This window comes from Erpetoichthys calabaricus, chromosome 2 (genome assembly GCF_900747795.2).
Source record: "Erpetoichthys calabaricus chromosome 2, fErpCal1.3, whole genome shotgun sequence".
NCBI classification, from domain to species: domain Eukaryota; kingdom Metazoa; phylum Chordata; class Cladistia; order Polypteriformes; family Polypteridae; genus Erpetoichthys; species Erpetoichthys calabaricus.
The window spans coordinates 347,030,733-347,057,824 of record NC_041395.2 but is presented as its reverse complement, the minus strand read 5'-3'; the positions used below and the strand labels follow the sequence as shown (position 1 = coordinate 347,057,824).

At 42.7% G+C, this 27,092-nt stretch overlaps 2 protein-coding genes across 2 annotated transcripts in view; one reads left to right on the top strand and one right to left on the bottom strand.

Moving 5' to 3' along the window:
• Positions 1-27,092, bottom strand: part of LOC114647400 (uncharacterized) — a 723,921-nt gene that overhangs the window by 593,610 nt on the left and 103,219 nt on the right. The gene's annotated exons all lie outside the window — the stretch shown is intronic.
• pik3c2a (phosphatidylinositol-4-phosphate 3-kinase, catalytic subunit type 2 alpha) overlaps positions 1-27,092 on the top strand; it is a 263,160-nt gene that overhangs the window by 219,484 nt on the left and 16,584 nt on the right. Inside the window, exons 20-30 of the mRNA XM_028796109.2 lie at positions 2,471-2,575; positions 4,722-4,814; positions 5,123-5,252; positions 7,346-7,482; positions 9,416-9,585; positions 12,307-12,463; positions 22,814-22,923; positions 23,061-23,268; positions 24,854-24,978; positions 25,101-25,218; positions 25,307-25,388. Coding sequence (XP_028651942.1) covers positions 2,471-2,575; positions 4,722-4,814; positions 5,123-5,252; positions 7,346-7,482; positions 9,416-9,585; positions 12,307-12,463; positions 22,814-22,923; positions 23,061-23,268; positions 24,854-24,978; positions 25,101-25,218; positions 25,307-25,388 — 1,435 coding nt within the window. The remainder of the gene's footprint in view (positions 1-2,470; positions 2,576-4,721; positions 4,815-5,122; positions 5,253-7,345; positions 7,483-9,415; positions 9,586-12,306; positions 12,464-22,813; positions 22,924-23,060; positions 23,269-24,853; positions 24,979-25,100; positions 25,219-25,306; positions 25,389-27,092) is intronic.

Sequence of the window (27,092 nt, the reverse complement as noted above, 5' to 3'; positions counted from 1 at the left end):
CAAAGCATGAGTGAGGTTCTCTGTTGCAATATCAGAAAGAGGAGGATGCGATATTGAGATTTGCTTAAAATGAAAAAAAGGCTGCTTTAGTGATAAGATTGACTTGTGGGGTCCAGAATGACGTCATGATTATTAACTTGTGCAAATGTAATTAAAACCTTGGGTTTTTAATGACAACATGTTCATTTTCCTTATAGTGCCTGGGGATGAAATCATTCTGGCCTTGGTTTTTTCACTAGTCTGTCTAAGATTTCCTTGTCAGCCGATGTTGCACATCAGCCAAACAGGCGACTAGTGCAGGAGGTAGTGAGGTCTGCATGAGTTCTGCATGTCGATGGGCTTTGGTGTCATCAGCAAGACAATATACATGTGAACCGTACCGCCTGGTAATGACACTGAGAGGACACATAGAAACAAAAAGTAGAGGGCCAAGAACTGATTCCTGAAGGACACCATGAGGTAGACAAGATGGACCAAACCTAAGCCCAGCAATGACAACAAATTACTGTTGGCCTGAAAGCTCTTGTTAAAATAAGCAAGAGCTCCTCCAGTGATGTTTAATTCATGCCCAATTTGAGATACAGGAATATCTTGATGTACCGTATCAAAAGGAGCTGGCAGGTCTGAAAAGTTCACAAGTGTTAACAGACCACCAGATTATTGGTTGCCCTGACCAGTGCAGTCCCTGTACTGTGGTTATTCCTCAATAAGAGATGTACTTTCAAGTGGACCCCCCCCCAACAGCACGTTGTGACATTTGACTCAGAAATGAGAGATTAGAAATTGAATGATTGTTTAAGTCCTCAGTGTCAAGTGCAGGTTTGTTAAGGACAGCTGTAACAATATCTGTGTTAATAATGCCGGTAATTAAAGGGAGAAGAAAAGGTAGAGCAGTTTTAATGAAAAAAGTAAGTTTTCCAGCGTTGTCCAGATGTGGACCTAGCGGTCACAATAAGCTTATGGAGGAAAATGATCATCCATCAGTGATAAGAGATAAACTGCTACTGATTAGGGCAGGAGATGGAAAAAGATCTGACTCCGCAATTGGAATTTTTTGAAACTTGGAATAAATCACATCTGTGATGTTATTTAAAAAGAATGAATTTCTGGCAGATGTCAGAAGAGGCAATCAGAGGAATAATTTGCAGGTTTGAGAAGCTTAATAACAGTAGATAAGAGTTCTGGGATTATACTGATCACCACATAGGATACTATTTGTGTAAAAGTCAGCCATGGCCTTGTGTTCTGCCCTTTTATAGTCCATCCATTTTCCAACCCGCTGAATCCGAACACAGGGTCACGGGGGTCTGCTGGAGCCAATCCCAGCCAACATAGGGCACAAGGCAGGAACCAAACCCAGGCAGGGCGCCAACCCACCGCAGGACACACACACAAACACACCAAGCACACACTAGGGCCAATTTAGAATCGCCAATCCGCCTAACCTGCATGTCTTTGGACTGTGGGAGGAACCGGAGCCCCCGGAGGAAACCCACCCAGACACAGGGAGAACATGCAAACTCCACGCAGGGAGGACCCGGGAAGCGAACCCAGGTCTCCCAACTGCGAGGCAGCAGCGCTACCCACTGCGCCACCGTACCCCCCCCCCCCACACCCTTTTTATAGTTACCAAAGTCAAAGTGAACTTTATTGTCATCTCAACCATATACAAGTATACAGATAGACGAAATTACGAAGCTCAGGGTCCACAGTGTAACAACATGACGTGCAAATAATAATTTAAAAATAGAGTTAAAATTTAAATTAAAATTAAAACACAAACAAGACAAGACAAAGAAGACTTTGTCTCCCTTTCCTGACTAAGTTTACACAAATGTTCCTCATCTATTCTGAAATTTCCTTTAATGAACGAGAGTTCTTCAGGAAACTGCATGGTGACGACGTCAATCTGTGGGCAGGTTTAGATTCACCAGGCCTGGCTGTGTTCAGTCCCCTGAGTCTAACAAGTGGCTTTGGTTGGCAGTCTGAGTAACTAAGTGGTCCATTAGCATGCTGGAGACTCTTTCAGCTAATGCTGCTATGTAATTAGAGGAAAGCATAAATGTATCGTAACAGGTTTGATGCCCCATGACCAGAGGAATATCGCTAGGGTCGATTTGCCAGCCATCATCTAGCAATCTTCATTTTTTCCTTTCCATAACGGACATGAACTCTGAATTTCATTGCCATCACAACTGAAAAAGACCCCGTCTTCCCAGAGGGGGCTGGTTCATAAGGTGCATTTATGTTGAGTCCATTTTCTCCATGCTGCTGCTTTTTCATGCATGTGGTAAGCCTAGCAGCGCCTCCCTCAATAAACAAGCACATATATGTCACTGTTGTACAGCGAGGGGCTGCGGTTATGATAGTGGACCATTCACATTTTGACCTTCCCTTCTGTATTCAATGGAGAAGAGAAAAACACTTGAGGCCGGGCACTGAACGTGTTCTCTTTTTATTTGTGTATTAGGTTGTCCTGCAGGAGGGCATGGAGAGAGCGAGGACCTTCTTTGTCAAGAACAAATGCCGACTTCCTCTGAATCCCAGTTTGGAGGCAAAGGAAATCAATGTTAAGGTACGGTAAGGTGTGACACTTCGAGACCACCCAGAATAGACACACAATAGACACAATAACAATTTAAATTAGATTAGCTAAATGTTATTAATGCCATGGAGAAATTCTGATTTGTGCAGCAGCAGGAACATAAGACACAAGAATACAGACTCACAGAACAAATAATACGGCCAATCAATCGATAGATAAATAAATGTATATTGTGCAGATATTTCAAAATGAACTTAACGAGTACATAAGGAGAAACACTGAATTGCCCGTTAGTAGTGGGCAGAAAAGACCCCCGGACGTTGTTCTTGGCACACTGTGATGGAATGAGCTGTGGCTAAAATTGTTCTTAAAGAGCGCCCCCTGGAGGACATGGAGGGAACATGTAATGATGGCATCCAATTTTGTTGTCATCCACTTTTCCACAACAGCTTCCAGTATGTCCAGGCTTTGTCCTTTGATGGAGCAGGCTTTCCTGATAAGTTTGTTCAGGCGTTGTGCTTCTTTTGAGCTCAAGTTCTTTTCACAGGAGACCACAGCGTAGAACACCACACTGGCTACTATGAACTGGTAGAACATTTCCAGAAACAAGACACCCAAGTTTCCTTCTTGTCCAGCACCACTGTGTAGTCAGACCAGTCCAGTTTGTTGTTTATGTGAAACCCCAGGTACTTGTAGCTCTGCACCACTTCCATGTCTTCCCCCTGAATGGTTACTGGTCTCATAGGCTCCTTGGTACGCCAGATGTCCACCATCAGCTCTTTTTTGAGTTTTATGTGGTTATTCAGGCACCACAAGATAAAGCCCTCCACTAGTCTTCTATACTCCCACTTGTTTCCATTATTAGCATATGACTCACAACATTTGAGATACGATTGGTAGCATTTCTTTTGGTTTTGCTGTAGGAGCACAGAAAGGTGAAGTGACTTGCTCATGTCACACAGTGGTGTCAGTAGTGGGGTTTGAACCCACAACCTCAGTGTTTGATGTCCTTGAGCAGCAGTGGCATTGCAGGTGGGCTGCAAACAAAACCCTGCCCTCTCCCTTCCCCTCTTCTCACTGCTCTGACGATCGTGCTTTATTCACAGCGGCATCATTGCAGTTGGATCACGTCTGACCCCAAACAAAACCCCATCTGCTGGTCCAATTGATCTTGTTTGATTCACAGCGGTAGCATCATAAGTGGATTGCCACCAATCCTGGATGACCTCGCAAAACCCTTGCTCTGATGATCCTGCTGGTTTCACCAAGGAGGAAAATCATTGACAATCGCTAATGATTTATCAAAACACTGATGATAGTGTGGGACCCCCGTGCCCCGCTCAGACGATCTCTGTAAATTCATGGAGGGGATAGAGTGGGTCGAGGACACACGCGCACGTGAAAAAATGGGTCGAGACACCACAAAGGTTGGTCCTCAGCCTTAACCACTACACCGCACTGCCTGCCAATAATTTTATCCCGTGGTATAAAAACACAGAAAACCAATCCATTAGTCACAAGGAACTTCCAATACACCCGACTGATGGGTGGCACTGCAACTGACACCACCGTCTTACGAAATGTCCTGAGCAAAGCTGAATAACAAGGCTAGTTGAGTGTTAAAGGCAATGCCTGTTTGTCTCCTGGCTGGTCAGAGGAGTCGCGAGGCGCTGCTGATGGGAACAGATGAGAAAGATGCTGCAGCGCTCAGGTGTACATGTCCGACTTCATACCAGGTGTGTTTGCCTCCTTCGTCTTGTCCTTTATTCTGTCTGAGGTCACCGTGTGAGTTGCATGACAGGAGATGACTTGTTTCTGTCATCTGTAATCATTATGTCACTCAACTCAGATGTGCACTGTCACTGAATGGTGACAGCCATTGTCATTAGCTTCACTAAAACAGTATAACCTGTAGAAACTTGTCACCTGTGTTATGCTGTTGTTTAAATGAGGGTGACAGAGAGATAAGTTCAGTCTGGAGGACTCACCCGGACACATGTGGCGCTCAGTTATTATAAATGAGAAATTGCATTTACACCCACAATGCTTGCAAGTTCAAATCCCACTGTAGGCCTGCCAGTGTTTTGAATGATGTTCACCTTGTAAAGCCAGGACGTGCAGGATGCAAACATAATTAATTGGCTGACCACATGGTTTCTATCTGTTTTATGTTTAGGCCTGCTCCTTTTTTAACTCCAATGCCGTGCCACTCAAAATAGCCCTGACAAATGCCGACCCCCTTGGAGAAGAAATCAACGTCATGTTTAAGGTAAAGTAGACCACAGTGTCCTGGATGTTTGTGTCAGGAAGCTGGTAAGTTTAATGATGGTGCTAATGAAATTATGAAAAGGTGAAGATCTGCAAAATGATCATCCAGATGTGTTATAGTGTCTTTCACACACTCCATCACTATCTTTTTATACAGTGCTTTTCTTATCAGTATTTAGCACTTTTTCTACTTGTCCTTCCCTTTATTTATATTTGGCACCTTTAATGTTTCATTTACTTGTGATTTGTCTTTTTGTGCCTCATGTCAGCCCACCCACCCGCTTACTTGAGGTTTGTGTTTCGCTTCAGGTAGGAGAAGATCTTCGTCAAGACATGCTCGCTTTGCAGCTAATCAAGATCATGGATAAACTCTGGATCCAGGAAGGTTTAGATCTGCGAATTGTCAATTTTAAATGCATCTCGACAGGAAAAGACAGAGGTTTGTTCATTTTTTTTCTCAAATAGACGCTGCCATTTTACTGATATCAAGGTGTGAAATGGGAACAGCATTAGACGTTTCTAAATTAACCCCTAAGTTCAAGTGCTTTGTCGCGTTTATGTAACACAATGGATTCTTATACGCTCGTCTCCTCAGAATATCAAAATAAACAGCCTACGTAAAACGCAGTAAATACATGAGTCATATAGTCAAGGCCAAACATTTCCATCCACCTCGGCTAAAACCTTTCAGACTCCATGTTTCATATCTCCACGTCCCATATCTTCTGCTGTTGTAAGTCTTTTAGGGCATCTCCTTTATTTCTATAAGTCAAGTCAAAGTGAACTTTATTGTCATCTCAACCATATACAAGTATACAGATAGACAAAATTGCGAAGCTCAGGGTCCACAGTGTAACAACATGCAATAAAAAAATAGAATTAAAATTTAAAAATTAAAACACAAACAAGACAAGACATTGTGCAAAGATAGGACAAAGAAGTAGCAGCAATAAGTGATAATGTGAAAACAGCACAGTAGCTAAGACACCGATTTTATTTTAGCCTTCATTTTCTAGATCAGATTTTCAGCAGGTCACCAAGCTTGATTTACTGTGCTAATCAACAAGCAAAACATCACCATTGTCTAGTGCCATCATTGCCTTCCCTCAAGATCTCTGTCATCCTTACCTGAAAACTCTTAGAATACACACCAGTCAGCCTCCTGCTTAAAATTGCGTAGGTCCCCCCTTGTGACCAGTCAAGACATGGACTCCACAAGACCTCGGAAGAAGTCCTGTGATATCTGCACCGTGGCATGAGCCACAGATCCTTCAAGTCCTGTGTTAGTTGCAAGGTGAGTCCTCTTTGGATTGCACTTGTTTTTCCAGCCCATCCCACAGATGTTCAATTGGATTAAGATCTAGGGAATTTGGAGGCCATGTCAGTGTATGCTAGGATGTAAGGATTCCAGCAGAACATTTCCCAGAGCATCACACTGCCTCCACTGGCCTGCCTGCCTACTCCTACTCCTACGACCCACATGTACCCGGCCTCCCTCACGATCTAAAAGAAAATGTGATTCATCAGACCAGGCCTCCTTCTCCTTACATTGGTCCATAGTCCAGTTCTTGCACTCACTTGCCCATTGTGGGTGCTTTCAGACAGTGGACAGTAGTCAGCAAGGGCACTCTGACTGGTCTGTGGCTATGCAGCAAGCCATGAGGCACTGTGTGTTCTGACACCTTTCACCTGTCATGGCCAGCATGAAGTGTTTCGGCAATTTGTGCTCCAGTAGCTCTTCTGTGGTATCACACCAGATGTGTATCAATGAGCCTTGGGCGTCCAAGACTCTGTTGCCAGGTTGACTGGTTGTCCTTCCTTGGACCACTTTTAGTAGGTACTGACCACGGCATGCCAGGTACACCCCACAAGGCCTGCCATTTTAGAGATGCACTAACCCAGTGGTCTGTCCATCATAGGTTGGCTCTTATCAAAGTTGCTCAGGTCCTTACATTCGCCTGTTTTTCTTGCTTACAACACTTTTGACTGTGTTTTTTTTTTTGCTTGACCATTCTGGGGTATTGAGTGTTGTTTGATGAGTTAAAAAAATGAGTTTAAAAGATTTTAGCACAAGCCTGCAACACAACAAAATGTGTAAAAAGTGAAGGGGTCTGAGTACTTTATGAATGCGCTAAATTTAACTCCCATCTGACTTCTCGCCAGAGGCCTTTTGCCAATTCTACAGTAGCGGCCATTGTGCTTAGTTTTGTGTCTCCTGTAAGCTTAGCCCCTTTCCTAGTGACTTTTTCGTCTTAATGACTCGTATAAAGTAAAAGAAGCAGTGGACCTAGCGTTGCCCCTGGAGGGGCCCAGTATGTACGTCATTGTAAATCAGATAAAGAGCTCCTCGTGCCTTGGCTTGTTTACTGTTTCTAAGCCAATATGCATGAATCTGCTCACTGGGTGTCCAACTTATATATTCTTAACATCAGACTGTTTGAAAATGAAATCTTATTGTATGCACCGCGCTGATCAGACGCTCTTGTTTGGCTCTCCTAAATGTTCATTTATTTTTCTGCCCATTTAACTTAGGAATGGTGGAACTTGTGCCTTCGTCAGAGACGCTGAGGAAAATCCAAGTTGAATATGGAGTCACGGGATCCTTTAAAGACAAGCCCCTCGCAGAGTGGTTAAGGAAGTACAACCCTACAGAGGAGGAATATGAAAAGGTAAGCAGCACATGAACATTGGTGCGCACACGGACACTGAAGTGTGTGGTCACATTTAGATTAAGCTGCACATTTTTGGAAAGAGTGGATGTGGGGTCACTTTATACATCTATAGTGCTTTGAGTATGGGAAAGGCACTATATAAATAAAATGTATTATTATTTTTAGGAATCATTTAAATGTACAGACAGGCATCGGGTTACTTTCTGACCGGTGTTCATATCCTGATTTTGTACTTAAAATGTCCGTTAGCACGTTGACTAGAAATAGGCTATCAGTAGACAGACGTCACCTACAAGTTTTCTCAAGCATCGTCTTCAGAGCCGTAGCACCAGATATGAGCATGTTTGTGGGTAATGCAAGTAAACAGAAGACAGTGGGTGCCAGAAATGAGAATGAAAAATCAGTGTAGGGTCACAGAACATAATAGGTCACTTTCACTTACTGTTTTCTTAGCCATATTTTGTATAACGTTTATTTTTCACAGAAATAATTTAAATATGTAGAACCACAGCCGTCGGAATATCTCAATGATTAGCAACTCGCCACTGCAAAGTTCAAATGTGATATCCAACTGCAACAAATTGCACCTTTTTAGACCCAGCTGAGTTATGACACCACTGGCATGCCTTAAGAATTTTCTGTTTTGTGCGCCAACTACGCGCTAACACAAACAGATTTTCTTGGAGAATAAACCTTTATTGTGAATTTTGCTCAATAACAAAATGCCTTGTACACTGTATGTACTCGCGTATATGTCAGGTCTTGAAACCCAAAAAATCGATCATAAAATCAGACCCTGACTTAAACGCCCGTTCAAAAATACGACGCTTACATTTTTTTTAACATCTTCTTGCCCCCAACAATCTCTCATCAGTTTCTCAGACTCATCGAATTTTGTTGCAGCAGTGCAGTTACCAATTTCTTTTGCTACTTCAATGATGTTTAATTTAAAACCAGCTTCATATTTTCTTCTGATTGAACGCTCCATCGTAGATAAGGGATGCTCTTATGATAAAAGTGTATGAGTGTGAAATACAAAAAAACACAAATCAGTGCAAACGTCGCTTCAGAATAGTTTGTGTATTACTGTGTGGTCACGTAGGCACAATACATAGGAAAAAAAAGGCTGTGTGCTCCGTGGTTACTCTTTCAGGTGAGCGTTAGCATACCAGAATCTCTTGGACCAATAGTGTGAGTTTTCTGCATTCGACTTATATGAACGACATTATAAAATATATGGTAAAATCAAGCCTCGACTTATCCGCGAGTATTTACGGTAAGTTTATTAGAATATCTCCCTAATTTTACACTGACGTCAGAAACAAATGTACCTATTTTTATTCTAGCAGTCAGCATGGGAAAGGGTAACTTGTTTTATTATCTAATTTACAGAAAAAGCATTTCAAACTTAAGGAAATGACAGTGAAGCCGAGTTACTGTTCTTTCAATCACAAAACAAAGTGTAAACTACCGTGAACAGCAGGTATGAAACTGAATGACCTGAACACAAGGATGTCCAGTAGCAGCACTGAGTACCATGTGACCAGGTGTTTCCTTGATAGAACGAGACCACCAAATCATTAAAAAAAAAAAAATTCTCTACAGAAGCATTGATACGTTTGGTATTTTTAAAGTGAAAGTAATTTCTTGACAGACATGATGTACAGTGAGGTCCATAAATATTTGGACAGAGACAACTTTTTTCTCATTTTGGTTCTGTACATTACCACAACGAATTTTAAATGAAACAACTCAGATGCAGTTGAAGTGTAGACTTTCAGCTTTAATTCAGTGGGGTAAACAAAACGATTGCATAAAAATGTGAGGCCACTAAAGCATTTTTTGAATACAATCCCTTCATTTCAGGGGCTTGTCCTGATTTGATGGAAGTTCTGAGACTCGTTTCTTCTTTGATTTTTCATTTTTGCAGGCTTCTGAAAACTTCATCTACTCGTGTGCAGGGTGCTGCGTTGCCACCTACGTCCTGGGCATCTGTGATCGACACAACGACAACATCATGCTTCGTTCCACAGGGCACATGTTCCACATTGACTTTGGCAAGTTTCTTGGACACGCTCAGATGTTTGGAAGTTTTAAAAGGTACTGAAATGGTTGACTTGAGTGTCGGGGGGGTCTGGTTTGGAAATGATGAAGATCCAAAAAGTATTCCTTCTAAATACACGCTTGAGAGACTTTTTCATGCGGTCTGTTGTGGTTTAGCTGATTGTCTCGAATAACTGGAGAGGACACGGGTTCAATTATAGTGGCTGGCAATGGAAGTCTGTGCAGACTCCCAATAAATAGGTTTAAATTGTTGTATTATATCAATTCATTTGTTTATTTGTTAAAGTGTTGTTTACATTAATAGCCTCATTAGATATCAATAGTCCATTAGCTTTTACTCAGTTTGGTGTCTTGACGTCGCTTCCTTGCACATCTCTAGCTTGTTAGCCTTTCATCTCAAGGATGGCTCAGTTTGTACTGGTTTTGTGTAATCGCCGACATTTTTAGTCAGTCCATCAGGTACACAAGTGTGTCCTCAAGTCACCTTCTGGGGTCTTTTTAGGTGCTCTTAACCCCTGTTCCTCTTGCGTTACTTCAAAGCCGGCGGACAGCTTTGCCTGTTTCCACACACTGCTCTTAGTGTGTTGTAAAGCCCCTTACAGTGGCCTTGTCCTTTTCCTAACTTCTGTGCATCAGTCGACCTGCACTGCATCTTGAAAGCTATAAATATGTCATTGCATTTATATTGGCATCACGACTCATTGATGTTTCTCAAGGCTTTGGCGACCTTCTGCGTGTTTGTAACTTTTATAAGCAGCTACAATTCACCAGCTGTCCAGCCTATGAAGTCTGGTTTGGTGTTTTCTTCTGGCGGTCTTTGTTTTTTTTCCCTTGTAATTTCAGCATTTTCATTTACTTCTGATTTGTGCTGTAAACAAATGACCAATAGGAATGGTTTACAACAAAAAAATCTTTTGAAGTTTTCAAACATTTCTATGTTAGTGCAGACTGAACCTTATTTTCACAATATGAATGATACAGTGCATCCAGAAAGTATTCACAGTGCATCACTTTTTGCACATTTTGTTATGTTACAGCCTTATTCCAAAATGGATTAAATTCATTTTTTTCCTCAGAATTCTACACACAACACCCCATAATGACAACGTGAAAAAAGTTTACTTGAGGTTTTTGCAAATTTATTAAAAGTAAAAAAACTGAGAAATCCCATGTCCATAAGTATTCACAGCCTTTGCTCAATACTTTGTCGATGCACCTTTGGCAGCAATTCCAGCCTCAAGTCTTGTTGAATATGATGCCACAAGCTTGGCACACCTATCCTTGGCCAGTTTTGCCCATTCCTCTTTGCAGCACCTCTCAAGCTCCATCAGGTTGGATGGGAAGCGTCGGTGCACAGCCATTTTAAGATCTCTCCAGAGATGTTCAATGGGATTCAAGTCTGGGCTCTGGCTGGGCCACTCAAGGACATTCACAGAGTTGTCCTGAAGCCACTCCTTTGATATCTTGGCTGTGTGCTTAGGGTCGTTGTCCTGCTGAAAGATGAACTGTCGCCCCAGTCTGAGGTCAAGAGCGCTCTGGAGCAGGTTTTCATCCAGGATGTCTCTGTACATTGCTGCAGTCATCTTTCTCTTTATCCTGACTAGTCTCCCAGTCCCTGCCGCTGAAAAACATCCTCACAGCATGATGCTGCCACCACCATGCTTCACTGTAGGGATGGTATTGGCCTGGTGATGAGCGGTGCCTGGTTTCCTCCAAACATGACGCCTGGCATTCACACCAAAGAGTTCAATCTTTGTCTCATCAGACCAGAGAATTTTCTTTTTCATGGTCTGAGAGTCCTTCAGGTGCCTTTTGGCAAACTCCAGGCGGGCTACCATGTGCCTTTTACTAAGGAGTCGCTTCCGTCTGGCCACTCTACCATACAGGCCTGATAGGTGGATTGCTGCAGAGATGGTTGTCCTTCTGGAAGGTTCTCCCTTCTCCACAGAGGACCTCTGGAGCTCTGACAGAGTGACCATCGGGTTCTTGGTCACCTCCCTGACTAAGGCCCTTCTCCCCTGATTGCTCAGTTTAGATGCCCGGTCAGCTCTAGGAAGAGTCCTGGTGGTTTCGAACTTCTTCCACTTACAGATGATGGAGGCCACTGTGCTCATTGGGACCTTCAAAGCAGCAGAAATTTTTCTGTAACCTTCCCCACATTTGTGCCTTGAGACAATCCTGTCTCAGAGGTCTACAGACAATTCCTTTGACTTCATGCTTGGTTTGTGCTCTGACATGAACTGTCAACATTGGGACCTTCTATAGACAGGTGTGTGCCTTTCCAAATCATGTCCAGTCAACTGAATTTACCACAGGTGGACTCCAATGAAGCTGCAGAAACATCTCAAGGATGATCAGGGGAAACAGGAGGTACCTGAGCTCAATTTTGAGCTTCATGGCAAAGGCTGTGAATACTTATGTACATGGGATTTTGAATTTTTTTATTTTTAATAAATTTGAAAAAAGTAAACTTTTTTCACGTTGTCATTATGGGGTGTTGTGTGTAGAATTCTGAGGAAAAAAATGAATTTAATCCATTTTGGAATAAGGCTGTGACATAACAAAATGTGGAAAAAGTGATGAAGTGCTGGAAATACTTTCCGGATGCATTGTATGTATTTATTTTTTTGTTTGTTTATAAAGTCTTTTACATCGTCTTCTGCCTGGTGACTCCAAATGTACTGTGCTGCACGTCTGGTGGTCCTCACTTGAAATTCCATCCACACCTAACTGTTTGCTTCTCCCTTTTCCTTTCAGAGACCGAGCTCCTTTTGTGCTGACCTCTGACATGGCTTATGTGATCAATGGTGGCGAGAAACCAACCAGCCGTTTTCAGCTCTTTGTGGACCTCTGCAGTCAGGCCTACAATCTGATAAGGAAACACGGCAACCTGTTTCTCAACCTACTTTCTTTGGTAACGTCAGAAATCTCAGATTCTCTATTAAGTGCCATTTGTGACTGAAGTGTGGCAGCACCATCCCCTGTGGTAAGGGCAATCCCAGCCAGCACAGGGCGCAAGGCAGGAATCAATCCCAGGCAGGGCGCCAACCCACCGCAGCCACCCAAAAGTGTGCTCTCTTTTTATGTTACCAAAAATGGTTCATAGTTGTGTCTGAGAATTTTCGTAGAGATCTGAGGTGACAAAGTTTCTGATGGAATGAGTGTCTACGGAGAGCAGTGCTATAGAGCACAGCAAACTGGCAAGAACGTCCATGGGACAAAAAACTTGCGTTACACCTGATCCACACATCAGGTCATCTGGTCATAATCTTGCAATGTGCAAAACACTCACTTTGTTTTTTTGTTTGTTTTTTTTTTAACACAAAAATATTGTTAAATTAATGCGTCCGAAAAAAATCAGAGTAGTGCATGAACAGGAAAAGCTTTTACACTGGATTAACCTTTTAAATTGAATAATCTTCTTCGTTATATAGTGAAAGCTCAGGGAAGAGACCCCCATAAAGGAGGATCAGTTTGGTTTTATGTGAGGGAGAGGAACAACGGATGCAGTCTTTGCATTGAAACAGCTGTTGGAGAAACACTGAGAAAAACAGAAAAGTCTGCATATGGTGGTCATGGATTTAAAAAAGGCTTATGATGGAGTGCCACATCAAGAGGCATGAGAGAGAAAGGAGGACCAGAGAAGTGTGTGAGGATGCTGATGACCTTCTGTTGTGTAGCACCAGAAAGGAGGAAGTTGGAAGAATGGAGAAGGGCTTTGGAAGATGGTGGATTGAAGATAAATATGAAGAAGATGACACAATTTGTGAGGTTTAACGATCATCAGGATTCAGACGTTGTCCTGCTACTGAAAAGAGTTGATAAATTTTAATTTCTAGGATTAGTGGCAGCCCAAGATGGACAATTAGATGCAGAGATAACCTCCCAGAGTGCAGTGAGGATGGAATAATTGGAAGAAGGTATCCGGAGTGTTGTGTGGTCCAATAGTTAAGGAGAAAGCTAAAGGTGAGGTTTTTAAGACCGCGGTAAGACCAGCAATGATGTGTGGAGGTGAGACATGGGCAATGGAGGGAGCGCAGAAGAAGTTTGATGTGTCAGAAATGAGAATGTTGGGATGGATGTGCGAAGTTACAATAAAAGAGAGAATAAGGAATGAGACAATCAGAGGTACAACAAAAGTGGGAGAGAGACATCTAAGAAAGTTCAGGAAGGAAAGGTTGAATTGGTATGGATATGTGATGAGGAGAGACCATGAATATGTAGACAAAAGAGTGATGGGAATGGAAGAAAAGCGATGGAGGCCAAAGCGGAAGTGGATGGATAAAGACAATGTTAAAGAAGATTTGAAGGGACAGAGTCTGACTGGGAAGGAGGTGCAGGACCGAGCTGTTTGGAGAAAGCACATCAATCCAGCATAGAAGTGGAAGTCTTGAACTCCTGGTGTTGGGTATTCTAGTTGATGATTCAAAGCTCCTCACTTCCTGGTTTGGTTGTTAGTCTTAGCGCTTTGGTTCTGGTTGTACTCTCATAGTTTTGGTAGCAACCCGTGGCAATTCCTGTTTTGACTTTGCGTAAGGGTTCTTATGATTGGTATTTTTTGTGAATTTTGTGTGCTTTGGCCTTTATGGATTCTGACTGCATGTCTTTTCTGGGGCTTTTGAAAATAGGGAATTCTGATTTTGAAGTAAAATGTGATGCTTTATTGCATAATTTATTATATTTTGCCATAACAGCATTTTGTTTTTTCTATGGTCATCGCCATTTTGTGGATTCTGTCATTTTGATGGAGGACGTGGACTCAAAGGTCACAACTTTAACAATTAGGCGAGGGGCTAAAAAAAAAAAAAAACACCTCTGCTGCCGTTTTGTATCCAAGCTTGCTTATGAACCTCACATTCAAAATCTTTGTAAGCCTTTTGTTTTCACCTTCCCAGGTTTTGGTCTCTTGTTCTCAGACCTGGCTTTTGGTTTTTGATTACATTTCCAGTTGGTTTGAAAGATAGGATTGAATTTCTGTTCCAACCGCGGCTGCCTTTTGATTTTGTGTTACTCCTGGTCCTTAATGTGAAATTAGTTTTGTGTCCCGGGGGAAATGGACGGTTTAGCCATCTGGATTTGTTTTTTTGATAGCAGTACTTTAGTAGTCTAGAAATGTGTTTTTCTTCTAGTTACTTCAAAATGTGTGCCTCTCCTAGTTTGTTGTTAACACTGTCTATGCAGAGTCGCACAATTCCACTGTGAAAACAGACAATACAAAAAGATCAGCTGGAATTAAAACGACAGGCAGGCGGAGTGCATCTGTGCTGCGGTCTCCTTGAGAATTCGTGACTGGTGTGACACAAAGTGGCTCAAAAGTGATGAACATAATTGGAACCTAACAATGTCTGTCCAGTGAGTAAGTGTTGAACCATCGCCAGTTAACAACAAGGCAACAATAGAAAACAAAAGTTCAAGCACTTTATTCTCATTGTGTAACACAACAAAATTACTTTTATGACAACCTCAAAGGTACATTTGAAGAATGGAATAGAAACGACAATTTAAAAGTATGAATTCAAGTTAAAAAAAGAAAAAAGTAGAATAGTCATGTAAAATATGTCAGTCGTATAGTGTTAAGTGAGCAGGTAAACAGCAAACTATTATATCCAATGTACAGCAGCATAAATTGTTATTGCACCTATTAATAAATAGTATGGTGCATATTTTATTTATTTATTTTTATTGATTTTATTGAAATCACACAACTTCCATACAAATGGATCAATTTTGACAAAAATAAGATCGAAAACAAATCAACCCACATGCTTGAGAAAGAGAGCATGGCCAGCAGAGTAAAACTTAAAGCTAGTAAAAATAAGTAAATAGATGAATTAATAAGTGAATAAAGATAAATATAGTAAAAGAGGGGAGAGAATCTGCTTCCTTGGTGCTTTTAAAAGCTTATTCTAAAATGTTATTGATCAGATCCTGCCGGGTTTTTATGAAGTTCTGCACAGATCTTCTCAATGAGAATTTGATTTTTTCCAATTTCAAATAGTATGTAACACCAGTGACCCGCTGACTTAGAATAGGAGAGTTCAGATTCTTCCAGCTGAGCGAAACAAGTCTACGTGACAATAGTGTAGTAAAGGCCATCACAGTTTGTTTGTCCTTCTCCACTTTAAGCCCCTCTGTGAGCCCACCACACACACAGCTATTAGTGGATTAGGAGGGATTGGGACACCAAGGCTGTCTGATAGGCAGTTAAAGATTTTGGTTCAAAATGATGTTAATTTGGCACAGGTCCAGAACATGTGACCCAGTGAGACTGGAGCTTGATTGCAGCGTTTGCAGGTGGGATCTTGCCATTTTGGACAATTTTAAGCACTATATAAATGTAATTAATTATTTTTATTATTATAAATGAGACATATGTCCTTGATATAAAAGAGTTTCAGTTAAATAATTGTGTGCTTTGCGCATATGGAGCGCTAGTGGATTCTCTCTGCATTGCTACCTTCCACTCCTTTTCTGAGATGTTGAGTGAGATCCTTTTCCCATTGTCCACTTGGATCTTTGAAAGGGAGGGACTGTAAAATGGTTTTATATTTTATATTATTAGTAGTGCCGGGCAGCGATTCAAATTTTTAATTGTGATTAATTGCAGACGATCGCAACAATCACATTATGTGCAGAATTCAATAATGAACTCCAAAGTAGTGCATTGTGTGTATTTGGTTTGCAAACACTTTAAACAAATAAGGTGCTTTTCAACAGCAGTATTCCCTTTACATAGTAGCAGTTAAAATATTTCTTGTAAATCTCAACTTAAATGTTAATGTAATCAAATCAAATATAAAACCAAAGTTGTTTGCCACTGACAGGGCATTAACGTTTTATCTAGTTTGTTATAGGAAAACAAGCAAAACGTGCAGAGTCACGACTGCAACATAACAGGCAACAGCAAGTTAACATTTCTAAATTGGTTTTCTTTTTTTATCTGAACAGATACCAGCAGAAACATTTTCTTTTATCAGGGAGCAGCATAAACGGTTGTATGTTCAGCAGCAGCTCTTTGAGGGCTAATATTTTTTTCCAAAAAACTGTTTTCTGAAAAGCGCACAAAGCAATGGTTTCACACATAAAAAGTCTGTTGCTGCCTGCTGTCAGCGCCTGTTTGCAGGGTTGGGGAGCTCAACGGCCGGCAGGAATGCACGGTGGGCTGGATGTCTTTGTGAGACAGATGCGTGCGGGTGGCAGTTGCAGTGAGACGCGATATGGTTTGTATAGTCTGTCCTCCCAGGCAAACGTTGCCATCGGTACAACAGCTACACGAACATTTTCAGCACCACGATCAGCCGATGCCGATACCTGGGTTTCGTTTTCGATCTCCATCTCCAGATCACTTGCATCAAAATCGGAATCCAACAAATCAGAGTCCGATTCAGCGATAATACAAAAAAGTCGTCCACGGATTATTTTGCTTTGAACTTTCGCTTTGGTGTCTCTCCACATGCCACTTTAGAAGTGGTTTGCTCTTCGCTACTCATGCACGTGCAGGGAATCAACAAAGCTAACTTCCCTTCTAGCAAAAGCGTATCAAAGATCACTGTAACAAGAAGATCACTGATCTCTATCGATCGCTAGCGAGACTGAGTCTTTCAAAATAATAATAACAAAAACTGCGTTAACACGCAATAAAATAATTGTCGCCATTAATTAATGCGTTAACGCAATAATAACACGTTAATTTGCCCAGCCCTAGTTTTTAGTGTAGCTACTGGTGAGCAAGGCAGGATCAAGCACGGGTCAAACGCATGCTGAAATAAATCTTTCAGTCCAAGAGTTCGTTTTAAAAGATTTAGTGAAAATTCTAAGCAAACCGTCCACACAAGAATAAAGAAGGTTGTTACACACGTAGAATAAAAGGCAAAAAAACTGGAAAAATGTCTCTTCTCTAAACTTCAGTTGTTTCTATAGTTAAAGATGCTTTACTTCACCATCAGTCCTCTCTAAATGTATGGCACTGCACATTTAATAGAACACGTTAACTTTCATACCATTGGGCATGTTAAGGCCCGGTTTAAAACTGTGTGCCCTCCATGCCATACACATGGCAAGGCAGGTCACTGACTGAGGCTAATCTGTAGTCCGAGAGACCAGAAATAGTTAGAATATAACAATTCAATTCAGCTTGTGGGGTTATAAGGACCTCCCATAGACGATGCACTAATTTATAGACAAACATTTAATATAACTTAAATAACTAGCAAATGGCTGTTACAGTATTTATTATATTAGTATATTGCACATTACCAGTATAACGTATTGCACATATTCAATTAAAAATTATCTCAGACTGAGGAGATTCAGAGTTCAAGAAAGTTTATGGCAAATGAGAGAGTTATTTTTTAGTCTGTTTGTGCAGATTGATCTAGAACGTCTACTTGATGGAGGAGCTCAAACTAAAGAATTTCCAGGATGAGGCTTATTCTTGGTAATGTTTTTGGCCCTTCTCACACAGCGAGTCTTATACAAGAGTTTGAGTGATGGCCGTTCGGTGCCGATGACGACTTCTGCTGTTTTTACGATCCTCTGCAGGGCTTCTGTAACAGCCTTGGTGCAGCTGTTATACCAGACCATCATGCAGTCAGGATGCTCTCTATAGTGCATCTATGGAGATTGACCAGAAGCTTCTTGGGGAGATTAGCTTGTGCTTTGCCAATTACAACCAAGGTGTTGTCAGGCAGACAAACAAAAACGCAGTCATTTACATCCCTGGGGACATCAAACCCCCTGGGGGTCCGTGGTCAGTTAGAACAGAGAAAATCAGATGTAGTCAGAGTGCTTGTGATCTCAGCCCACTGGGTGCCCACCTCCCTTGTGGTCATCTTACTGTAGTCTGTACTGGACAGTAAAAATACAATTTGTTTTTTTTTGTATATCCCAAAATCACACAAGAAGTGCCGTAATGGGCTTTAACATGCCCCAGCCTTGACTCTCTAAGAAGACCAGGTAACCCCCACCCCAAAAAAAAACCCTAGTAGGGGAAAAAAAATGGAAGAAACCTTGGGAAAGGCAGTTCAAAGAGAGACCCCTTTCCAGGTAAGTTGGGTGTGCAGTGGGGGTCAATACAACACAATACACAGAACAGAACACAAGTAATCCTCAAAACTGTATAACATCCATCCATCCATCCATTTTCCAACCCGCTGAATCCGAACACAGGGTCACGGGGGTCTGCTGGAGCCAATCCCAGCCAACACAGGGCACAAGGCAGGAACCAATCCCGGGCAGGTTGCCAGCCCACCGCAGGACACACACAAACACACCCACACACCAAGCACACACTAGGGCCAATTTAAGATGGCCAATCCACCTAACCTGCATGTCTTTGGACTGTGGGAGGAAACCCACGCAGACACGGGGAGAACATGCAAACTCCACGTAGGGAGGACCTGGGAAGCAAACCCAGATGGGTCTCCTAACTGCGAGGCAGCAGCACTACCACTGCGCCACCGTGCTGCCCACTGTATAACAGTAAAATTAAAAATTTTACAAGTACAGAGCAGAATTTAACAGTAGACAGTAACCGCACTGGCCATTTCACTGCTGAACACCATTTTTTGACTGATACTCTCTGCCTCGCTGTGCTCCATGAATTCCTCCATGAATGTGTGAGAGTGTGGCCTCTTCTGACCACAGAGATCTGATTACAGTAGTAAGGCGTGTAACGTGATTACAGGTTCACAGTGACCTGCAGATCACATGCAAGTTCCTGGTAGGACGTGTCTAGACTTGCCTAAAAACATAGGTGGTGTGATCACCATGGAGACAGAATTGGCATATGGGATATCCAGTGTCCACACACATTATGTCTGTACTTATTTTTTTAGAGTTGGAGTGTACTGTAGCACCTATTTATGATGTTAACCTAAAAAATGCTTTGGGTGGTCTTTAGCATCCTTACTGTCCCATGTACAGAGTACAGTGCAATTCTTAGTTGTTCGTGTTAGCCAACATGCAACAGGCTGCCACTCACTGATGACGTGATAAGTTAGAAGAACTTGCTATTTATCTCGAGCGTATCTTGAAGCATCTGCCTTCCTCACCTTACAAAGCTCAGAACACAGTTTCCAGTATAGTATCTACCGTCTGTCATGGAATGTGAAAGGACTGAACTGACCATAAATCAGCCAAATGAAGTAGGAGGACACATGTATGTCACTCATAGATGTAATTACTGCTCCCTTTTGTTATTTTTTGTTATGATCATTTTAAATGATTTTATATTCAGAGATTCCAACATGATATTTGAAGATTAATCAGATACTTCAGATGAAGTACGGCTGTTTTACGTGTTTGGTTGTTTGTTGTGGGGATTACGATGGAAGCCACTGGTCTTTACCTTCAGCTATGATTCTTCATGTCTTTCTCATGTCTTTTCTCGTCCTCGTTTGCTCTGTATTGTAACAGACACTCATGAAAAGTGTGTGGGGTACCAGCTAGTAATCCCTTTTAACAGGAGACGAGAAAACAATCAATCAAACAGCACATGAGGGTGGCAAAAGGAAACTAGACCAAGTGGTCAGTAGTGCAGTGTCATCTGTGCGCCAGCCTCTGGTGGTATGCAGGTTTTTGATTGATTGTCCCAGAAGGGGCAAGTAAGTGGAACCTGAGTCACGTGTCTTCCAGCTGGTAAGCTTCTGAAATGCAGATTGAGATCAAGACTTGGTTAGTGACAGCATCCCCTCTCTGTTCATGGTGGTGGTATCTACAGCATCATAGCCCTGAAGATATTTATTACCTATGCGTGCATGCTTGACATCATATTATAAAATCAAGTTGAGTTTATAAACGACAGAAATCCTGAGATACGATGAGAATACCTTTGAATGTGATTTTAACTCACAACCCCATGGTGGTTCTGGTTTTCAAAGAGCAACTGCTCAATATGAGATTGAGTGAGAGCAGCGTCTGGATTCTATGGCAGGTTTGAGGTGTAACAGGCTTGGGAGTGAGGCCTAGTATTCATACTGAAAAAAACTAAAGGACGCTTTGGAAAGAGACGCTGCCCAAAGTGAGCAGAGCCACCCTGAGGAGCCGTGCCAACAGTGTGTGCGAGTGAAAGACATGATGATAAAGCACTTAAAGAGCAGCACTTAGGAGATTCACTACTCAATTTAGATCCATTGGCCTGGGCACATGGCCACCTTCAGTCTTGGGGAGGATCCTGGCTTGGATCGGCCCATGGTGTTGTGGAAAGTGAGTGCAGATGACACTGGCCTCTGACTACAAGTGAGCATTGTGAGGCACAGCTGGTGGGGTAAATGTGCAGGTAGTGGACACGGTGGAGAAAAAGATACGTTGGAGCAATGTAGGATCAGATGGGCAGCAGTGGTACTGAAGAGTGGCCGAGGAAGGAGATGTGCTCCAGGAAACTTCACGTGAGAAAATGAGGGAGAGACTTGCATTTCCTAATGTATTTAGACTTCCAGCACTGGGGATGATAACATTTTAGTGAAATAATATTAAAATAAATAACACAAGATGACCTGTCCATATATTGTCACAGAGTATAACCACCAAAAGGACAGTGTTAAAAGATATCCCAACATCAATGTCCAATACAATTCGAAATGCCCATTTGTGTAGAATTGGTAAAATGGTAGCATTGTTGCTTTGTGTAGGTGGTGATGTCCTCTCTGCCTCATTTGACTGGGACCTTCGGCTGGCACTTCAGTGATTCGCTGCCGAGTGTGAAGCGTTGGCAATGAGGGTCAGCACCTCTAGTCTGAGGTCACGGTTCTCTCAGAAAACAGTGGATTACTCTCTCTTAATGGGGGAGTTGAGGTATCGCAGGATCTTTTATTGCCAGTCATGGAATTGCCAGCTGGATTAGAGTGGTGATGTGCAGGTGCTGTAATGGTCTGTGGTGGCAAAGCGGGACCTGAATTTAAAGTCGGAGGTCATGGTTTACCAGTTGATGTACATCCCTATGCTCACCTGCGGTCATTAGCTGTGGGTTGTGTCTGACCGAAGTACAAGCAGCAGGAATGAGGTTACTCTGCAGGGCCGCTGGGCTGACGCTTCCTGCTAGGGAGAGAAGCCCAGCAGATTCAGGAGAGATTCAAGGTAAAGTCCGCTTGTCTGGATCGAGTAGAGCCAACTGAGGTGGTTTGGTCAAGTCATAAGGATGTCTCCCAGTCAGTTCCCGCTGGTGCTGCTCTGGGCACATCCCACTTGGCACAGATACCTTGGCACACCCAGGACATGCTGGAATGATTCTCTCTCTCTGCTGGCTTGAGAAAGCCTAGGAATTCCCTGAGAAAAGCTGGAATCTGTAGGTGGAGACAGAAAGGTTAAAGCTGACCTGCTTGGCCTGCTACCACCAGGGCCCTCAGCAGGAACAACAGTTTCAGAAAGTGAGATGAGCACACTGCTAAATCATGTACGTAAAGATGGTGGTGAGGACTACTCCAAAACAGCCAGATGTGCAGGTCCATGCAGCCTTTAAAACATGTTACCAAAAAAATCAACCAATTGGTCACTTTAAAGGGCTCAGTCTTCCAAGGCAGAATGGAAAAGTTGAAGCTGCAACTGAGCAAAGGTGTGGCAAGAACACTTTAGGCTCCAAGAGCCTGAACACACAACCTAGAAACCGGTGTGATAAGGAGAAAACAAAAGGGAGACGACAAAGGCTTGGGGACCAACCGGCACCCCGTTTAGGGCAGCAAAGTACCAGAGGGGGAAAAAAAAAGTGCGGATAACAAAAGGGAATTGCAGACATTACTTGTTTGTTGCTGCCTCTTCCAAAGCTTTCTTTTGTTGGAGTCTCACAGGTCTTGGTCTCTTAAATTCAGTCTGCAAGTGAATGGCAACTGTTAGCACTGTTGCTCTTTAAATAGCTTGCGTGGTGGAAACGGGGAGGACCCGAAAGAGGCGTCAGCGGTCTTCATTGTCCAGGCTACAGGTGACAAAGAAGAGGCAATTAGTGACTGTGCTTCCCCAGATGACAGTTTGTGAGACCTTGCCACCAAACAGTCACGTGCATGCTTCTGATACACACGTCTGCATGTAGGTAAGGAATTGCATTAAGAATATCACAGAGAATTCAAAAAATGCACTTAACACACGTAAGATGAGTTGCAGTTTAACAATTCGTTAAATTATTGTGACAAGTTTACTGCTTATTTAACTTCAGCACAACAGCGCCATCCACTGGGAGTTGGGAGGTGGTGCCCGGCCTGCCCTTGATGCAGAAATGCCTGTGCTTGTTACGATGATCTCGCCCTCGCTCCTAATGTTTGTGTGTTATTTACAGATGATGTCTTCAGGATTGCCGGAGCTCAGTGGTGTGCAGGATCTCAAGTACGTCTATGATGCCCTGCAGCCTCAGACAACTGACGCTGAGGCCACCATATTTTTCACAAGGTATTTTAGCTGAGCATGAAGGACGCGAGGAACCTCTGTAGAACTGGGTTCTTGTTTTACTAAAAAAAAAAAAAAAAATTCTGAAGGACCGACGGTGCTGCAGCCTTTTGTAATGTTCTCCCGTCCGTCTTTTCCAGGCTAATTGAATCCAGTCTGGGCAGTGTGGCTACAAAGTTCAATTTCTTCATCCACAATCTGGCACAGTTACGCTTCTCAGGACTGCCATCAAACGATGAGCCCATCCTCTCTTTTTCGCCAAAGACGTACACACTGAAACAGGATGGAAGAATTAAAGAAGTGTCTGTGTTCACTTACCAAAAACGATACAACCCTGACAAGCACTACGTAAGTCCAGTTAGGCTTGATGTCTAAAGTCTGTCTATCTATCTATCTATCTATCTATCTATCTATCATATAGTGCCTTTCACATCTGTCTATCTATTATATAGTGCCTTTCACTATAATAATAATTCATTAATAATTCATTACATTTATATAGCGCTTTTCTCAGTACTCAAAGCGCTATCCACACAGGGAAGAACTGGGAAGTGAACCCACCGTCTTCCACAGTCTCCTTAGTGCAAAGCAGCAGCACTACCACCCTATCTATCTATCATATAGTGCCTTTCACTATCAATCAATCATATAGTTCCTTTCACATCATATAGAGCCTTTCATGTCTATATGTCTCTATTTCATAGTGCTTTTCACATCATACCTGTTTTTGTTATATAGTGCCTATCATATCTATCTATCCATCTATTATATAGTGCCTTTCACATTGTTGATCTATTATGATGCACGGTATGCATGAATTGGGGTGGCACGGTGGTGCAGTGGGTACTGCTGCTGCTGCCTCGCAGTTGGGAGACCTGGAGCCCTGGGTTCGCTTCCCGGGTCCTCCCTGCGTGGAGTTTGCATGTTCTCCCCGTGTCTGCGTGGGTTTCCTCCCACAGTCCAAAGACATGCAGGTTAGGTGCACTGGCGATTCTAAATTGGCCCTAGTGGGTGTGTGCTTGGTGTGTGTGTGCGTGCCATGCTGTGGGTTGGTGCCCTGCCCGGGATTGGTTCCTGCCTTGTGCCCTGTGTTGGCTGGGATTGGCTCCAGCAGACCCCCGTGACCCTGTGTTTGGATTCAGCGGGTTGGATAATGGATGGATGGATGGTATGCATGAATTGGTGTTCCTGTCAGGAAGGCCAAGGTAATTAGTCACTTACATCCTGCTCACTATAATAATAATAATAATAATAATAATTCATTACATTTATATAGCCCTTTTCTCAGTACTCAAAGCGCTAGCCACACTATGTTGGCACACTGGTGATGGGAAGGACTAAAAATCCTTACCTGGCCAGGAGGCAGGTTTAATGGAGGGACCAGGGGAGACAAAATGTTGAGACTACCTGCTCCCTCGACACGCTACATGGTAGCATCCCTGTGCTTTGGTACACGTGCAGACACCTGCAAGGCATGCTGGGCATTGTAGTCCTGTGGGACAGCTCTGTTGGAGTTCTGCAGGTGCCACCAGGAGGTGCTGCAAGGATTTGTGATCCCTAAATTCTGGGACTCCCAGTTGCCCCAGATGTGCTTCCTGTGGGCAGTGGCCTGGCACTAGAGGTACCCTCAGTCTTGTATAAAGGGAGATGCTCTGCCTTACCCAGGCGAGTTGGAGTTGGGAGTGGAGGATGGGTAAACTCTTCTGGGAGGAGAGAAGGAAAAAAGAAACGGAGAATTGTATTGTGCTTGTGGATAACCTGTTGAAGGTACTTAATTATATTAACCCTTTCATTTCAACCCAAGGTTTGGGGTTTTGTGTGTCCCCCCTAGACACCCCCCATACCCCGACCATAAGGGGACACAATAAACTGAATTGCATTGCAAGGTTGGAGATCAGAGTATAATATTCATTTCTCATGTTGTGCTTTCCAGACATATGTTGTGAGGGTGCTGAGAGAAGGCCAGAGTGACACTAGCTTTGTCTTTCGTACTTTTGATGAATTTCAGGAGCTGCACAATAAGCTTTCTATCCTCTTCCCATTGTGGAAACTTCCAGGGTATGTCCTTTTTCCTTTTTTCAGTAATCACACCACATGTGTACCATAAAGCTGATGAGATGCATTGTGGTGAGGGTTTGCCTCTTTTATCCGCTGCATTTCCTTTCATTTTAATTCTAAAGGTTTCCAAACAAGATGGTTCTGGGGAGGACTCACATAAAAGACGTGGCAGCCAAGAGGAAAGTGGAGCTAAACAGCTACATCCAGAATTTAATGAGGGGCTCCGCCGAGGTGTCAGAGGTACGAAAGTCAAAGTGACTTTGCATCAAGTAATTTGGTGGTTTAAATATATAATTGTATTGCTTTCTTCCCCTGCAATCTAATACAGTGTGACCTGGTCTATACGTTTTTTCACCCAATGCCGAGGGATGACAAAGCAGAAGGACTGGAGGGAATTCCTAAATCGATGGGTATGTAATGGTCATTAAACTGTTTGATATACGATCTTAGCTCAAGTGAGAATGAAGTGAGGCTTTGTCATATTGGGGAAAATCCTCAGCAGAATTAGAGGAGACATCAAGTGTGTGAGTGTTGGGTTTACTCAAAGGTTTGGCTTGTAAAGCCGTGATGTGACCTGTGACACCGAGGCTACGTCCGCACTACTACATTTAAGCGATCTCCGTCCGCACTTGTGTTTTCACTTTGTTTATGAAAGAATCTCCGTCCACATTAAAACAACTGAAAACACAGATGTCATGTCTGTTTGCCTATGCGCATCCGCAGAGACGAGCAACCTATGTGACTGCATCCGCAGGTGATGTCATTCGTGGTTTCTTTCCTTCGATATAAGAATAGAGTTTTTCGTCAAGAGTGAGCATAGACACCCTAGACATTCAAAAGTTTGTTTCTGTTCTTCAGAAACCACAACGTCCTTCACAGAATTGTCTGTTCAAGCACCGCTCCATCCGGATCTTACCCAAATATGATGATCCTTGAAGTGGTGTTTACACTGACCAGCCATGGGATTTATTGTAAAAGTATAGTGAGCGGTGGATTGTTTGCCTTTTACGCATATGTGCAGTATTCATATTATACAAAACGCAATTGAGATAAGCAGCTCAGCATCCAGAGTCCTGGAAAGCGACTCCTCGGCGCCTGCTGTTTTAAAAGTAGGTTTTTTTCTTCCGTGAAGGGTTGACCAATCAGAGAATGAGATGATGTAATGAGCAGGACCCAATCAGGGTAGGAATGCACAATGAGCACAAACAAATCAGCATGCAATTAGAGTCTGCGCTCTGAAATCTCTTCGTTTTCATCCATCCACATTGCAAAGCCAGGCCAGCACTTTCAGAATTATATTGGTTTCAAAAGTCTCTGTTTTCGGAGGTTAAACACGCTGGGGTACGTTGGACAAAAGGTGAAAATGGAGACTAATGTGTGCGTTTTTTAAATAAAAATGTAGTAGTGTGGACGTAGCCCACCTGAGTGCCAGCCTTGAGATATTTTAGACTGGCAGTCTGTGGTTGAACATTGTTATCCCTGAGCTGTCATTGGCCATAAGTTACAGTGCTGTGAAAAAGTATTTGCCCCCTTCCTGATAGTCTTTTTTTCCCCTCATATTTTACACAATTAATGGCCTTCGACATTTTGACAAAAGGGAACTTGTGTGAGCACACACCGTAAATGTTTTAAATCGGGACTATCATTACTAAGGGAACAAAGTTATCCAATAACAATTTGGAAAAACTGGCCCCCTCTGTAATTTGAACACTTGGTTATAACACTAATCATACTTCAACACTTCCTAGAATTTGATCTCCATCTTTCACTTCGCTCTTGAGGAGTTTTAGCCCGCTCTTCTTTGCAGATCAGCTTTAATGCACAGACATCAGTGGGTCTGCTAGCATCAACTGTTTATTCTTACTGGAGACTGGGCCACTTCTTCTGAGCCATTCAGTTGTCAACTTACTTTTGTGTTTTGTCTCATTGTCCTGCTGTGTAACCCAAGTCATCACACAGCAGATGACTGGATCTTTTCCTTTAGAATATTCTGGAAAAGTGCCGAATTTCTGACTCCTTCAATAATGGCAGGTCTTCGAAGCATCCCCACCCCATCACACCAGTTCCCCTCCATGTTTTTTTGAAGGTCTGTTGAACACCAGTTGCAGTGGGCC